The sequence below is a fragment of the Rhamphochromis longiceps genome, linkage group LG15, assembly GCF_057381845.1.
Source record: "Rhamphochromis longiceps isolate RC_006_pf linkage group LG15, R_longiceps_female_GT1.1, whole genome shotgun sequence".
NCBI lineage: Eukaryota > Metazoa > Chordata > Actinopteri > Cichliformes > Cichlidae > Rhamphochromis > Rhamphochromis longiceps.
The window spans coordinates 1,364,967-1,382,056 of NC_140571.1; the positions used below are offsets into that span (position 1 = coordinate 1,364,967).

General features: G+C 44.4%; 1 protein-coding gene across 2 annotated transcripts; it reads left to right on the plus strand.

The window, feature by feature from the left end:
* The first annotated feature begins 7,130 nt into the window (after positions 1-7,130).
* clmnb (calmin b) lies at positions 7,131-16,833 on the plus strand. 2 transcript variants are annotated; one of them, XM_085382805.1, is made up of 10 exons: positions 7,131-7,386; positions 8,221-8,282; positions 8,360-8,455; positions 8,850-8,933; positions 9,043-9,135; positions 9,236-9,462; positions 9,718-9,911; positions 13,373-13,455; positions 14,332-15,623; positions 16,358-16,833. In XM_085382805.1, the coding sequence occupies exons 1-10, from the start codon at positions 7,320-7,322 to the stop codon at positions 16,482-16,484; spliced, it is 2,325 nt and encodes a 774-aa protein (XP_085238931.1). In that variant the 5' UTR covers positions 7,131-7,319; the 3' UTR covers positions 16,485-16,833. The 2 variants fall into 2 exon arrangements, with proteins under 2 accessions (XP_085238931.1, XP_085238930.1); XM_085382804.1 differs by having other exon boundaries at positions 7,179-7,386; positions 16,355-16,833.
* The last annotated feature ends 257 nt before the right edge of the window (positions 16,834-17,090 follow it).

The window sequence follows — 17,090 nt, forward strand, 5'->3', positions numbered from 1 at the left end:
AAGTTAGACTCTTTTTCTCCAACTGATCTTTCTGAGTTAACTTCAATAATTACTTCCTCCAAACCATCAACGTGTCTTTTAGACCCCATTCCTACAAAACTGCTCAAAGAAGTCCTGCCATTAATTAATGCTTCGATCTTAAATATGATCAACCTATCTCTAATAATCAGCTATGTACCACAGGCCTTCAAGCTGGCTGTAGTTAAACCTTTACTCAAAAAGCATCTCTAGACCCAGCAGTCTTAGCTAATTATAGGCCAATCTCCAACCTTCCTTTATATCAAACATCCTTGAAAGAGTAGTTGTCAAACAGCTAACAGATCATCTGCAGAGGCTTATTTGAAGAGTTTCAGTCAGGTTTCAGAGCTCATCACAGCACAGAAACAGCTTTAGTGAAGGTTACAAATGATCTTCTTATGGCCTCTGACAGTGGACTCATCTCTGTGCTTCTCCTGCTAGACCTCAGTGCAGCGTTCGATACTGTTGACCATAATATCCTATTAGAGCGATTAGAACATGCTGTAGGTATTACAGGTACTGCGCTGCAGTGGTTTGTATCATATCTATCTAATAGACTCCAGTTTGTGCATGTAAATGGAGAGTCCTCTTCACACACTGAGGTTAATTATGGAGTTCCACAGGGTTCAGTGCTAGGACCAATTCTGTTTACATTATACATGCTTCCCTTAGGCAGTATCATTAGAAGACATAGCATACATTTACACTGCTATGCAGATGACACCCAGCTCTATCTGTCCATGAAGCCAGATAACACACACCAATGAGTTAAACTGCAGGAATGTCTTAAAGACATAAAGACCTGGATGGCTGCTAACTTTCTGCTTCTTAATTCAGATCAAACTGAGGTTATTGTACTCGGCCCTGAAAAGCTTAGAAATATGGTATCTAAGCAGATTCTTACTCTGGATGGCATTACCTTGGCCTCCAGTAACGCTGTGAGGAACCTTGGAGTCATTTTTGACCAGGACATGTCCTTCAACGCACATATTAAACACATATGTAAGACTGCGTTCTTCCATTTGTGCAACATCTCTAAAGTTAGAAATATCCTGTCTCAGAGTGACGCTGAAAAACTAGTTCATGCATTTATTACTTCCAGGCTGGACGACTGTAATTCATTATTATCAGGAAGTCCTAAAAACTCACTGAAAAGCCTTCAGCTAATCCAAAATGCTGCAGCAAGAGTCCTGACAGGGACTAGAAAGAGAGAGCAGATTTCTCCTGTTTTGGCTTCCTGTTAAATCCAGAATTGAATTCAAAATCCTGCTCCTCACATACAAGGTCTTAAATAATCAGGCCCCATCTTATCTTAATGACCTTGTAGTACCATATCACCCTATTAGAGCACTTCGCTCTCGCTCTGCAGGCCTACTTGTTGTTCCTAGAGTATTTAAAAGTAGAATGGGAGGCAGAGCCTTCAGTTTTCAGGCCCCTCTTCTGTGGAACCAGCTTCCAGTTTGGATTCAGGAGACAGACACTATCTCTACTTTCAAGATTAGGCTTCAAACTTTCCTTTTTGCTAAAGCATATAGTTAGGGCTGGACCAGGTGACCCTGAGTCCTCCCTTAGTTATGCTGCAATAGACGTAGGCTGCCGGGGATTCCCATGATGCATTGAGTTTTTCCTTTCCAGTCACCTTTCTCACTCACTATGTGTTAACAGACCTCTCTGCATTGAATCATATCTGTTATTAACCTCTGTCTCTCTTCCACAGCATGTCTTTATCCTGTCTTCCTTCTCTCACCCCAACCAATCACAGCAGATGGCCCCGCCCCTCCCTGAGCCTGGTTCTGCCGGAGGTTTCTTCCTGTTAAAAGGGAGTTTTTCCTTCCCACTGTTGCCAAAGTGCTTGCTCATAGGGGGTCATATGATTGTTGGGTTTTTCTCTGTATCTATGAAGCGCCTTGAGGCGACTTATGTTGTGATTTGGCGCTATATAAATAAAATTGAATTGAATTGAATTGAATTGAAAAGACGGAGCGGGTCTGGGCGACTGGTTTTAGAAGTATCACTGCAGCGTTTATCTTCTAAAGAGCTGAATGTTATTTGTGACCATTTACTGTGTTAAAAACTAGCTGGCTTTGTCTCACTCTTAGTTCAACATTCCGAAATCCCGATTTTTTCTTTCTTTCTTTCTGTTCCGTTTGGCTCTTTTGCATCAGAATTGTTGTCTAAAGGCAAAGGAAGATGCCCAACGGATTTACTTTACCACATTGACCATCCCAGCCTTGCCGTAATGGTCCATTTGATTCACCTTTTATTGTTCATTTTATTTTCACTAACTGAATACGGGACAGACTTGACTGGGGGAAAGAGAAACAGCTGAGAAGAGGGATGGGGGAGAAGGGCAAAAGACAAAAACCAACAGAACGGGCAGAGAAAAAAAAATGCATATATCGATCACCTGGATCACCTGCTGAGAAAGAAAAAAGAAAGCAAGCAGAAGAGAACAAGAGTAATAGAATAAACAACATCACAATGATATATGGGAATATGACAGTAAATACTAAATGTTAAACATTATTGTGCAGCACATAAGATCAACAGAACACAGTGTGCTTTGAGGTAGGAGCCAAAAAGGGTGTAGTTTGTGGGTGTGATCACCCGTGTGTACACCTGTGAGCATGGACGCGCTTGTTTTTTTAAAAGGTTCCTTCATGTAATGATCTGCTAGAGGGTGTGGGGGGGCCACAGCCCCGTCCTCCAGGGCATGAAGCAGGTATGGAGGAGATCAAAACTCCAGACATCCAGAGGCCCCCAGAACACAAGAGACCAAGGAAGACCAACAGAGGGGCAGCCGCGCCACTGTCCCAGAAAGAGCTGAGGAGAGTCCCAGATGAGGGCTCACTCAGCAGCCGCGGAGCAGAAGCCAGGGGGAGTTGCAGTGACGCGCCCGTGAGCTCCGCCGGCAGCCAGCCGCGCCTGAGTGACCGAGCCCCAGGCCGAGAGGCCGGGGGCACCCCACCTCCGAAGTGGCCCGAGCGAGCCCCAGGCTCCAGGCCCCGATAAGCGGCCGCCAAGGAGTGAGCCAGTGTGTACCTGGACGCCCATCCCCAGACACAAAGAACCACCACCGGCAGGGGAAGTGGTGGTGGGCGGAGATAGGCCTCCAAACCTTGGAGGGCCTGAGATGTCCCCAGAGAGGTGGCGCCTGATACCCGACCTGACATATAGACACAGACATACAGGCACACACAGACACAAACATCCATTCCCACCCTCATGCTCTCATATATACTCACTCCACACTCACCCAACGTGGAGACAGACATAAAGAGACGCTGTACACACGATCACACTCCCCAAGCGTACTCTACAAACCGGGTCTAGGTACCCTTGCCCCTGGAGGGGGGAACTGCACCCAGACCCAGGTGGTGTTACCCTTTTCCCTGCGGTGGGGGGAGGCAGGCCGCCCCGACTCCGCAGCAGCAGGGAGGCCCCACACTCCAGACCGCAGTCGGACGGCCAACTCCTCCTCCTAGCCCCCCCGCTCCAGCAGGTCGCAGAGAACGGGGGTGACAGAAGACTCCAAACCTCCCTCCACCCGCTCATTGTAGTGTTGATGCATGTGTGTTCTAAGGTGCAATTAAAACCCAGGAGGGCATGGAGCTACAGTGGGGCAAAAAAGTATTTAGTCAGCCACCGATTGTGCAAGTTCCCCCACTTAAAATGATGACAGAGGTCAGTAATTTGCACCAGAGGTACACTTCAACTGTGAGAGACAGAATGTGAAAAAAAAATATCCATGAATCCACATGGTAGGATTTGTAAATAATTTATTGGTAAATCAGGGTGGAAAATAAGTATTTGGTCACCTCAAACAAGGAAAATCTCTGGCTCTCACAGACCTGTAACGTCTTCTGTAAGAAGCTTTTCTGTCCCCCACTCGTTACCTGTATGAATGGCACCTGTTTGAACTCATCATCTGTATAAAAGACACCTGTCCACAGCCTCAAACAGTCAGACTCCAAACTCCGCCATGGCCAAGACCAAAGAGCTTTCGAAGGACACCAGGAAAAGTATTGTAGACCTGCACCAGACTGGGAAGAGTGAATCTACAATAGGCAAGCAGCTTGGTGTGAAAAAATCAACTGTGGGAGCAATCATCAGAAAATGGAAGACATACAAGACCACTGATAATCTCCCTCGATCTGGGGCTCCACGCAAGATCTCATCCCGTGGGGTCAAAATGATCATGAGAATGGTGAGCAAAGATCCCAGAACCACACGGGGGGACCTGGTGAATGACCTGCAGAGAGCTGGGACCAAAGTAACAAAGGTCACCATCAGTAACACACTACAACGGCAGGGAATCAAATCCCGCAGTGCCAGACGTGTTCCGCTGCTGAAGCCAGTGCATGTCCAGGCCCGTCTGAAGTTTGCCAGAGAGCACATGGATGATACAGCAGAGGATTGGGAGAATGTCATGTGGTCAGATGAAACCAAAGTAGAACTTTTTGGTATAAACTCAACTCGTCGTGTTTGGAGGAAGAAGAATACTGAGTTGCATCCCAAGAACACCATACCTACTGTGAAGCATGGGGGTGGAAACATCATGCTATGGGGCTGTTTTTCTGCCAAGGGGACAGGACGACTGATCCGTGTTAAGGACAGAATGAATGGGGCCATGTATCGTGAGATTTTGAGCCAAAACCTCCTTCCATCAGTGAGAACTTTGAAGATGAAACGAGGCTGGGTCTTCCAACATGACAATGATCCAAAACACACCGCCCGGGCAACAAAGGAGTGGCTCCGTAAGAAGCATTTGAAAGTCCTGGAGTGGCCTAGCCAGTCTCCAGACCTCAACCCCATAGAAAATCTGTGGCGGGAGTTGAAAGTCCGTGTTGCTCGGCGACAGCCCCAAAACATCACTGCTCTCGAGAAGATCTGCATGGAGGAATGGGCCAGAATACCAGCTACTGTGTGTGCAAACCTGGTAAAGACCTATAGTAAACGTTTGACCTCTGTTATTGCCAACAAAGGTTATGTTACAAAGTATTGAGTTGTATTTTTGTTATTGACCAAATACTTATTTTCCACCCTGATTTACGAATAAATTCTTTACAAATCCTACCATGTGGATTCATGGATTTTTTTTTTTCACATTCTGTCTCTCACAGTTGAAGTGTACCTCTGGTGCAAATTACTGACCTCTGTCATCATTTTAGGTGGGGGAACTTGCACAATCGGTGGCTGACTAAATACTTTTTTGCCCCACTGTATGTGTAATGAGAGTGTGAGTAATGTGAATGTCTAAGTTGTGGGATAAAATTGAGGCAGAGGCAGCCAGAAGGGGACAGAGGGGGGGGGTAGCCTCCTCTGCCACCCTGGTGACATACCCCTACTCCAAGGCCCTGCATGTGTGGGTGGTTGTGGTGGAGCAGGAAGAGGGGGGCAGCTGGAGATGGGGAGGGAAGGAAGGGAGGGGCAAGTGACCCCTCCCTGGGGCCAGCTCCCCCGCTGACCCCAGTAGGCACCCCCATACTCCGCGACCTGCCAGGGAAAGGGGGCCCAGGCCCATCCGGACCAGGGCCCAGTGCAGCAGCGCCGCCCGGCCCCACAGAGCCCGGGACAGTCCACCCGACCCCACCGCAGAGAAAACTGCACCCACCCCACCATCCACTCATCTTCCAGACTACATGAGACAATAGACGCCCAGGCTGAGATCCCGATTTTTAAATAAAACGATCGCATCAACCCTGGAAAGAAACCCCAGTAGATGCATAAAAACTAGTTAAATTAAAACTAGTGGTTTGATGAAATGAAATGCTTGTGAACATGCTGACATTACCCATTCAGAAGAAACTCCCATTTGTGGCGTTTTTAAAATAAAATGCTGGCATCACTGCAAGCTGAGATATTGTCAGAATCACAAAATTAGTGTGACTAAAACACCAACACTTTTGACTAGATGTAAATGAAAAGCAGCCCCTCTTTGTTAAGGTGCACTGTGAACCAAAACAGCTTCCACTCCGCCTGCAAAACAAAGAATTGCTTTTAAGAAGACATATGTCTGCATAACTGAATGTTGAGACACACCTAAGTGATAAAAATAGTTTAATTAAAAAACCCTATGGTTTGATTAAATTAAAACCCAGTTAAAAACACATAAACTCATATAACCCCTCTGACGCCCTGTGTGTTTCCACACCTGAACGCGCACACGCACGAAACCGGTTTGGTTGGCCGCCATCTTGGACTAATGCCCCCTTATTACTACTGACCTCAGCCCATAACCCTCCTGCAGACACACCTGTAGAGGAGAGTATAAAGACCTGCGACTCAACTGTGTCAGACATGCTGTGTGATGTCAGGTCTGTGGACGGATCAACACAGTTACTTTACTGGGTGGGACGTGTTTAACCACAAAGCTTAAACAAACCAAAACTAAACTATTTCTATGATTAAAAAGTGGAATCAGTGGAGGGCACAAAGAACACGTCATGTTGTACCCACGAGGAAACAGCTACAATATTTAGATGAAATGCAAATAACAACATTCACAATATTTACATCATCTTCACTGTGAAAGACAACACCAGGGTGTCCCAGAAAACGGATCAATTTTTTGATTATAAAGAATTAAACGCTTGTTGAACAAAGTTATTATAGTTTTGTATTTCTGTGATAAATATTTTTTAGCTTAATTTTTAATTGTTTCTGTCTTAGTTTTGGATTTTTGGAAATGAATGTTTCCTGTGAGACTCGACCTGTTTCTGGAATGTAGTAATTTTGCAAGATAAAAGACATTGCTGCAGGAAATATTAGAGGTAAATTCCAGTGCTATCAAACTTGACAAACACTTTGTCAAATCTCTCTAAAAAGATTTGTAATTTTCTGTTTTTCTTTCTTTGACTGATTAATACATCACAGGAACCTTGGCTTCCTCTGCTCGTACCTTTACCCTGAGCCAGGTGAGCTATGAAGAAATATGTGTGTTTACTTTAATGAATCATTCACCCATGAGATCTTCTGAACGACATCCTTATACGTGAAAACAGAAACCACAGCGAGTTCTTACATGCAAACAGACCCCTGGACATGGAGTGACCACCACTACATACAGGATTTCATAAACCACAGACTTGCAGTCGGGTTCACGCTGTGCTTGTGGGAGTGGTGGGAGAACGCGTCAGAGGGAGGTTTCAGCGTGTTGGGGCAAGATACACCGCCTCTCTTTTGCCTTTACTTCAACATGAGTGTTTAAGGAAACCGTGGAGTGCCTCTGATTGCTGACATTTTGACTTATTCTCACTTTTATCTTCATAATGGATCATGTGCCAAGAGTCTAAACGAGAATGCAGGACAGCTGGGATTCACAGACAAACTCAGCGAGCGAGCTCAATGATAAATACACATCTCAAGGTACAGTCTCATCCTGGTGGGTTTTACTTAAATAACTGTGTATACAGGCCACCTTTGAAAAGAATACAAAAAGGACCATCATTGCTCTCCTGCTTCCTTGACTGCATTCTTAGGGAATTTTCCAGGTAGGTATTCTTGGCTTCGTGTCATTCGATTGCCCAATCATTTAGTGTTTTAGTATCAAATTTTTAATTATTATAAAAATGTTCCTTCTCCAGCACTGTTCAGTTGGGTTTCATGTAAACTGTCTATCTATAAAATAGAGTATGGACATTTAATTACTAAATACCTCAATATTCTGCATTCTTCTTAGATTAACACTGACACAACTTTAAAAACCAGCTGCGTCATATCCTACCAATCTCTATCCCGCTCTGATGTGCCGTGACATAGACACAGGTCACTTGTTGTTAAAAGCACCAGGGCATTGGACGTGGATCTTTTGCGTCCTTGTGCTTGCAGGGTGGGGCCTCGTGGATCAGAATAATTCTGGTGCCTCCTGTGGATACTGATTGGGATCATGTTTGGGAGGCTAGGTCAGTGCCTGGGGCTATTATTCTTTCTTCTGTGGCCAGTGGGGCACAGTGTCTCGCTCCTGCCAGAGTGCTGTGGGTGTGCACAGGTTACTTAGTCCACTGCAATGTTTAGGGTGGCTAGTGAGCGCTAAAAGCTAATCGATTTACTAATATTTGTCACAATAACAACCATACGAATAAAACACCAACGATTTCCCATTACACTGCGTTCCATTAACGTTATGCTGATCACTGCTGATGCCATTTTCATGTTTTATTTAAATATTGGTGTACCAAGGCCCTGTTTTCTCTTCCTCAGATGAACGAAAAGCAGTGCAGAAGAGAACCTTCACCAGGTGGATGAATGTGTTTCTGCAGAGAGTAAGGCACAAATCAGTTCATCAGATCACTCTCAAAAAAATGTGCTTATCAATGAGGGTCATGCTTTTCCCCCCCAGCGGGACCCTCCTATTGAAGTGCACGACCTGTTCACAGACATTCAGGATGGCAAAATACTCATGGGCCTGCTGGAGGAGCTGTCTGGGTGCAGACTAGTAAGAATCATGCTGTTCAAGAAAGATTTAGCCAAAGCCTGTTTAAATTTGGCCACTGCAAGCGTAGCAGGAGTCCTGGAAGCAGAGACTCACCAGGAGACGCTGGAGCACAGTTCCTGTGAAAAAGAGTTTGCTGTCATGGCCAGAGACAGGAAATGTTTTAATTACTGCTGATGTCATTTCCTTTGTTTGTTTAATTAGTCTCAAGCCTAACGCTTAGTCGAAGCCAAGCCAGCAGTGTCTCCCAGTTTACTGTCTTCATGCTGAGCTGTTGGTTGTAACGTCATTGTTCAGGGTTGCTATATAAATGGGACCAGTCTTCTTAACAGCAATAAAATCAACCAGCTCATTTCCCTGAACAGTGATGATGTTTTTTCTCGTCTAACTTTGTTAGCTTTATAGGTTTAGGTCTTCCTCTCATCGCATCTTCAGACTGAACAACATTTCCAAGGCCTTGGTCTTTCTGGATGACAGACATGTGAGTGTTTCCTTGTAGATTCCGTGACATTGCTCTGACATGTATGAATGACATGATTTCAAATCAGGAATAACAAGATTGTGATCGATGTTTCCTTGTTATCTGCCAGGTAAAGCTGCTTGGCATTGATGCTTCTGGAATTGCTGATGGTAAACCATCTGTTGTTCTTCACCTTGTTTGGAGCATCATCTTGCACTTTCAGGTTGGATTTATCATCTATGAGTCAAATGTCTTAATGTATTATCTTACTTCTTGCCCAGCCATTTATCACCGACTCACACCTCTGTGTTACTCCTACACAGGTAAAGGAGGTGATGGGAGGCCTCCAGAAGCATTTGTCTTCCAGCCTTTCCGCCTTGTCAATGAGCAGTTATCCATCCTCTAATGACCTCTCACCCCAGCCAAGTGACCCTGGCACATACTCTTGCAGCACTCTGCCAAGTAAAGGCAGGAAGGCTGGCAGGGAAGCAAAGTATCATGGGAAAGCAATCAAGGTGCTCCTGCAATGGGTCCAAAGATGCACATCAAAGTGAGCATAAAAAGATCAAAACACTTACAAAGTCATGTAATTAACACTGAGCCCAAACATATTCCCACTCAAACAATGAAACAAAATGTCAGCAGGTTACTTTATCCTCTGAGCTCTAATAGGTGGTAAACGTATCCTAACCCTACATCAGCCCAAAATTAGCTTTCTTGTTAGAAATCAGAATAGTTTTAGATTGAGCTGGAATGATGGCTCACACTTGTCATTTAATTAAATGGCATTTTAAACTTTTTGCAGGTACGGGGTGGACGTGAAGGACTTTGGGAAGAGCTGGAGGAGCGGCTTGGCATTTCTTGCTTTGGTTAAGTCCATAAACCCAGTCATGGTTGACCTGAGGGAAAGCTTTCATCGAGATCCAGTGGAAAACATCCGGCAGGCTTTCATGATAGCCCATCACAGCTTGGATGTACCGCCACTGCTGGAGCCTGAAGGTAAAAGATTTCTCATATTAGGTGAAAAAATCACCACGTTGATTATGTGCCCAGAGTGATGAGAGATTTCCTTTCAGTTTACAGCAAACTGTAAACATGAGAACAAGTCTTCTATAAATGCATATATGAAATTCAAGCCCAGGGGGCTGACAAGACAAATGGAAATGATTGAATGTTTCTCTGAGGTGAGCGTATAGTGGACGGAGAAAAGGCACAAGCTGGTGCGCAAAAATCAACAGGATACAGGAAGCTGTCAGACAGCACAGGACAGCCCCCACAGATCCCACAGCCCCCACAGCTCCCACTGTCACGCCCCCATTCTTGCAGCAAGAAGATGACGTACACAGTGTTACGCTTATGAATGAAGGGCCCTGCTTATACAACAGCATGGCCCTGAGTCAGGACTGTTATTGAACCAGTTTACTTACAGAACCAACCACGGACCTATTTATTTATTTGAAGAGTTCAGAAAAACGTCCTGACTCAGGAACATGAAAAATGTATAAAATGAGAGTCATGTGGACTCACATTGTCTCTAGAGAAAGCCACAAATATCACATTTTACAGTTTTTGCCCGTTGCTTGAACACATTTGGCAAAACGTCGCTCATTGTGCCAAAACTCTAAACACAAGTAAACACGACACAACACTGGGAAATATACCATACACATCTGTGCCAAAATGAAACTCTACTCCCAAAACCTAAACTCTGCTGTCAAAACCTGACATTCCTTTGTCAAAATGTAACTCTGTTGACAAAATGACACATACTTGCATCATATGCAAACACTGACAGATCAGGGGGAACACACTAGTCTTCTTTACATAAAACACTGCAGTCCTTGATTTCCATTGTTTATTCAGAAGGCACATTTACAGGAGACACATTTCCAAACAACCAAAAACGCAAATAGACCTACCCAATGTTGTACATTGCAGTACCATGAATTCAGATGAAGCAAAAAAAAAAAAAAACCACAACACAATAATACTGCAATAGAAAAAACACTATACTGTAAACAAAAAATCATGACAATTGTGCATAAGTGGGCTCATGGATCCCGCCGTCTGTTGGGGTCTGGCCACAGGACCTCATCAACATCGCAAGCAATGTCCTCTCCCGCTGGGCACCGGGGAAAATATCCTCCTGCATGTCGAAACCATCCATGGATTGCTGTCACCTGAATGTCGCCGCAGGCCTGTTCCATTGCCTGCAGAAGAGGCATGCGGGCATGTGGTTGGCGGTCATATACTCGCCATCTCCAAGCCGAAAAAAATTCCTCTATAGGGTTTAAAAATGGTGAGTAAGGGGGCAAGTATACCACTTCAAATTGATTGTGGTTGGAGAACCAGGCCTGGAGCAGAGCAGCCGATGGAAACTGACATGATCCCATATCACCACAAACCTGGGCTGATCTGCTCTGTTCTGTACAACTATATCATGGAGAGCATCTAGAAATGTGAGTATGTGTTGGCTATTGTATGGACCTAGTATTGCATGATGGTGCAGAAGCCCTGGAAGGCATATGGCGGCACATAATGTGATGTTTCCCCCGCGCTGCCCTGGGACGTGCACAATTGCCCTTTGGCCAATTACATTACGACCCCGTCGTCTTGTTTTGCTCAGGTCGAATCCAGCTTCATCAATGAAAATGTATTCATGAGGCTGTGCAGCTCCATCCATGGCCAAGATTCTCTGGAAAAAAGGGGAACATATCACTGTACTACAGTGCTACACATACAGCACCCTCACCCCATCACACAGGTACCTGTGTAGCTCTCAGAATAGATCCATGTGGTACTGATATGGTACATATTCAGCTGCTACTGGACTTCACCAATACTCTATTGTAAATGTAAGGGACAGTTACACGTACCCGTACATATTCAGCTCGAAGTCCTTTGACCCTGTCACTGTTCCTCTCGAATGGGACTCTGTAGAGCTGCTTCATGGTGATGCTGTGTTTACCCAAGATGCGTCTGATGGTGGTGATGCTCACATGGTCTATGTTGCTGAACACTCGCCTGTCTGCAAGTATTTTCCGTCGTAGCTGGTGGAGACGGATGGCATTGTCTGCCCTCACTAGGTCCACAACGGCGAGTTCCTGCTGTTGTGTGAACAGGCGTTGCCGTCCTCCCCCAGAAGGTCTTCGAGTCATTCTAGAGAAATACAACCACATACTGTCATGGCTTTGCTTATTTTTCTTACAGTACTTTACTGTATGTACTGTGTCATCCACTGTACAACACTGTACTTCAATATAAGGAATCAGCCACTTTGGCTGCAAAAGGAGCATTAGCACCCCGTACACTTGATATGGTAATGTGATATACTGTAGAACAGTGCTATGAAACCATCTGAGTAGAGCAGAAGGTATGGAGGTGAAGACAGACCTGTTTTCTAGTCGGAATGTTCGTATTACAGATGCCACTGTGAAGCGGCTTAGATGTGGGTGGGCTCTCTGCCCAGCTTCCCTCATAGTCAGGCCATGGTTGATGACATGGTCCACCAAAGTTGCTCTTATTTCATCAGAAATATGGGTCCGTGCATGGCCTCTTCGGCCTTCTCCTCCTCTTCCTCCTCCTCCTCTACCTCTTCCTCTTGCTCTCCCTCCATCCATGCTTGCAAAGTTCTTGAAATGGCTACGCTGAGGGCTTTTTGTAGTTGGCTAATTGGTGTTCGGTTTTGCAAGTAAGTGCCTTCAGGTGTGTATTTGAGTGGTTGCAATTATCCGATGTGTTTTGTATTTTGGATACATGTGTTTTCCGAATGGCACCCGGAAATTTCATTTTGTGAGCGAAGTGTCTTATGTATGAAATAGAGTGTAGCATGCAGGACCATGTGTGTTGCATAATTGGTACTGGGGTGCAAAGCAGCGCTTTTGTTTAAGGTATGGGTACATGTGTTTGAGGTATGGTAACAAAAGCTTCAAGTTGTGTTACTTTAGTCTGAGCATGGGTTTATAGTGTTCAAGCAACGGGCAAAAACTGTAAACCTCTTGCAATATTTAGTTAACATAAATTTCAAATAAACCCAGACCTGACTCAACCAACCATCCCCCAAACCAGGAACCTTCACCTCCACAGGGCCACACGATATGCAAGTTATTATTTTGAGGGCCCACGTGGTACATATACAGCATGTTTCCAAGCAGTAAAGGGTATATGTGGTTCAGTCCCTGGCTGCCACTGTCTGCATGCCAAGCATCCTTGGGCAACATACTCACCGCTGGCTGCTCTCTGATGCATCCATCACAGTGTGAATGTTAGTGAGCACTTAAAAGCATAGAAGGCAGTGCTTGTGTGATTGTGTGAATGTGGCTACAGGAGAGTAGAAACGCACCAATCAGCCCATTTATATGTTCTTACAAGCCCCTAGCTTTGTTTTACACACACACACACGCACACACACACGCTTATGTTTTTAAGTGTTTTATGATTTTTTTAATCGTTCCCTGCAGATGTGACGTGCACTTCACCAGACGAGCAGTCCATCATCACCTACGTCTCCATGTTCCCAAAGTGTCACTCAGGCATAGATGAGGTTAGTGCAGCACAAGTTCACCTTCACTACAGTCTCACTACAGCGAGGTAGATATAAAAAAATAAATAAATAAATGCATTTATATCACTCAGTTATTCTTGAAACTGCCACCGGCCGCCCGTCATCTTAGCTCAGAGACTCAGAACAGGTGAAGCAGAGCGTCGCTGTTTCATAAGATAAGATAAGATAAGATAACCTTTATTAGTCCCACACGTGGGAAATTTGTTTTGTCACAGCAGGAAGTGGACAGTGCAAAAGTTATGAGGCAAAAATTAGAATACAATAAGAATAAATACAGTACACAGCTGTACAGAATAGAATAGAATAAAATACTATATACAGTAGAATAAAATAAAATAAATATACAATAAGATAAAAATAGAATACAAATACCAATACTATATACAACTGAGTAAAAATACAACGATGACAGAAGGATTATTGCACTTAGTATTATTGCATATGTGTGGATGTGTGTGCTTGATCAGTTAAAGTCTTTATTATGGAGTCTGACGTAGCAAAGTCCTACTGTGCTCCTGAAAGTCTGAATCTAAAGGTGTCTTTGTTTAGAAAATGTAGTTTAGTAATAGTTTTTTAAAAAAAATAAGTGACATCATTGTACAAATGAGTAAAATAGTTTTTGAGGGGATTTTTACGTAAAAACATTGATTTTCAGAACAATTACAGACTTCTGTGTAACGTCTGTTGTTACAGTAACAGATGGATAAACATATCTGTTCATAAATGACGTACTGAGAAGGATTAACGAGATATAAATGACAAAATAAGCACTTACTAATACCTTCATAGTGTGACATTATTACATGCTAGCAGTATTTCTTTGGTTCTGCTATCACTGACATGCTTATATTACAGGCTCCCACACCAGATATTGACGTTCCCGAGATTCCCAGTTTTGGATCACTTGAGTCAGTCAGCTTTGAAGAGACTGACGCTGATGTTCCAGAAGTCCAGGTGTTGCTGAAAGGCTTGGAGAAGAGCAGCGAGCAGCTTCTGTGGAAGCGTTGGTCTCGGAGATCTTCAGGAAGTCCCCGCTCTCCGTCCTTTCACACAAATGGAACAGCTACCTCCGACCAGCCTGCTGGGACTGCTTCAGACTCACATTACAAAAAAAGGAAAGGCAGTGCACGAAGCACTTTACAGCCACCCAGTCCTCTGGATGCTGGCATAGTCAGCCAGGAGGTCCAGCTGTGGTTGGACAGTGGACTGGATCAAGGCTACGACAAGCGACGAGCACAAAGCTGCTATTCTTTAAGCTCCGAGGAAGGAATCTACAGCTTACCATCGCTGGATTCAGATGAGGAGGATGCATATAGCTACATCCTAGAGCTGAATAAAGATGTGTTTCAACCATATAATCAGCTGAAAAGACAAGTACCAAAGGTCAAAGAGGAAACAGCAGAGGAAATGAAAGAAGAATCCAAATATCAGGAAGGCTCCTTTTTACAAAAGGCTGATTTTGAGCTTGAATCAGCCCAGTCAGCGGTGCACAGGAAGTTTGATTTTGACAAAAATGAAAGAAATCTCAGCAAAATGACACACGGTGGAGCAGCGCTTGACTTTAAGCCAGAGGGTGAAAGTAGAAGCACAGAGGAGCATGAAGAGCAGCGGGCTAATAGAGGACAGAGCAATGATGATGGTGATTATTGTGAGGAAGAAAGGGGGAAAAAGATGGAAAATGCAAAAATGTTCAAGAATGGGGTCGACAAAACAGAGGACAATGCAGCGGAAGCAACTGTTGAAGTGGCCCGTTGGCAGGAAGACACCGAGGACGGAAGAGATGCAGAGCTTTCCAAAAAACGTGGACAGGTGGGAGGGCAGGATGTAGGGAATGCAAGCCAAGATGCTGCTGTGATGAAAGAAGATGGGAAGAGCCAGAAAAGCACAAATTCAGAAAGTTTTAAGGGTGAAGTAAATGGAAAAATAATAACTGATGAGGCTGCCTGTGAAGTCAGAAGTGACACAGAAGAAGAAAGTGGCAGGAAGTGTAAAGAAGAAAAAGTGAGAGACACTGATGAAGTTAAATCAGCAGCTGGAGAGGAGATGACGACAACAACGACAGAGCACGATGGGGAGGAGAGTCCCAGAACACGCCCACTCGGAGGTGTCTGGCCTCCTGCCTGCAGGTCAACCCCTCGGTCACCCAGGTAACCATTTATCAGCAGAAACATAATTCACCACATTTGCCAAGACTTCCAGTTTACTGTGACTCAGTAATAACACTGGTAACGGAGACAAGTTCGTTAAATGTCTGGAACAACGCGACTTCCACACAGATGATGAGCATCGTTTCCTTTTACAGCTGCTGTTCACTTGCTGTGTCTCTTGTATTGCAGCATAAAGCGAGTAAATACTGTCGCATTACTGTCAAAGGGTCTTTGTGCAAACAGCAGCCTGGTTTGGAAAGCGCTCAGTCACAGTGTGATCATGGCCCAGAGGAGTATTTCTATAGAGGCTGTTTTTCAGTTCAATAGTGCCACCTACTGATGAAGGGGGGGGCTCCCTCTTCATGTCTAAAGCACTTACCTGGCTAAACAGTATCGTCACACTGAGAAGTTTGAGTTATTAGTGTTTTTATATATGAAATATGAAACATGCTTCACTTTCGAGCGTGTTTTAGGATTTCTATTAAGTCACAGGGCTGCTTAAAGTTAACTTAAAGTCTGATGAGCCAGTCCCAGGATGCTATTTATTGTAATCTAGCCGTAGAAAACAAGGTAAAGAGTTAACATGGATATGATATCGTTAAAGCTTCTGTTTGGATAAACACTATAAAAAGATATCTGCATTTGAATGTAGTTTTTGCTACTCCCGATTTCGATGTGCTTGCTTCAGTGTGTGCAGAACCTTCACCTCACACTCCTTCGTTTGTCTCCAGCAGTGACGAAGGATCCCTTCTTCAGCCTTCAGCAGCCTCTTGTGGAGTGACCCTGTCAGAGCTGGAAATGCTCTTGGTCTGGTGGGTCCTGCTGTACTGCTGCCTCATCCTCAGTCAGATGAACCTCTGAGTCACTGCAGCACAAGCTTCTTATTCCGACATGCTCATGAGCCCAGTTGCCACTAATGAGGCAAACAGGGACACATAAGGCTGGACCAACTCTTCATCTGTGACACAGTTTCCTAAAGACGCCATTTAAGCAGATCCACAGAATAATCTGATAAGACTCAGGGCCGTAGTTTCAGATAAAGCTAAATCCTGTAATCCCCGTTGTTACACAGGCTTTCAGCTGCTCGGTCTTGCACCGCACTTATTATCAGAAATGGTTTGGGGGCTTTTTTTTTTTTTTTTGCTGAACACATGTCCAAAAATTGATTTTCCTAGTAAAAAGACTCCTTTTTGAAATTCACTTGACAAAATCAACCACACGGTGGCACTGCAGCATCGCAGCGACCTTCTTATTTGTCTATACAGCATTCTGTTGCCTGCTGAAGATCCCGTGTGACCTGCTGTTTAATTAGAAGCTGTATTGACAAGTGAAGATTAAGCTGATAATACTTAATGAGCACTTTGGCATTTCACAGACTCTCACTGTGTCACTTATGGCTTAGACTGTGGACCGCTTTATTGTCTTCATCTCGGATGCTGCCTGAGTTCAAGCTTATTTTTACCACAG

Coding starts and splice junctions, on each gene's coding strand:
- clmnb (XM_085382804.1), top strand. CDS start 7,320: ATGCAGGACAGCTGGGATTCACAGACAAACTCAGCGAGCGAGCTCAAT. Junction 8,283..8,359: donor TGAATGTGTTTCTGCAGAGA/GTAAGGCACAAA, acceptor TTTCCCCCCCAG/CGGGACCCTCCTATTGAAGT. Junction 8,456..8,849: donor AGCTGTCTGGGTGCAGACTA/GTAAGAATCATG, acceptor TAACTTTGTTAG/CTTTATAGGTTTAGGTCTTC.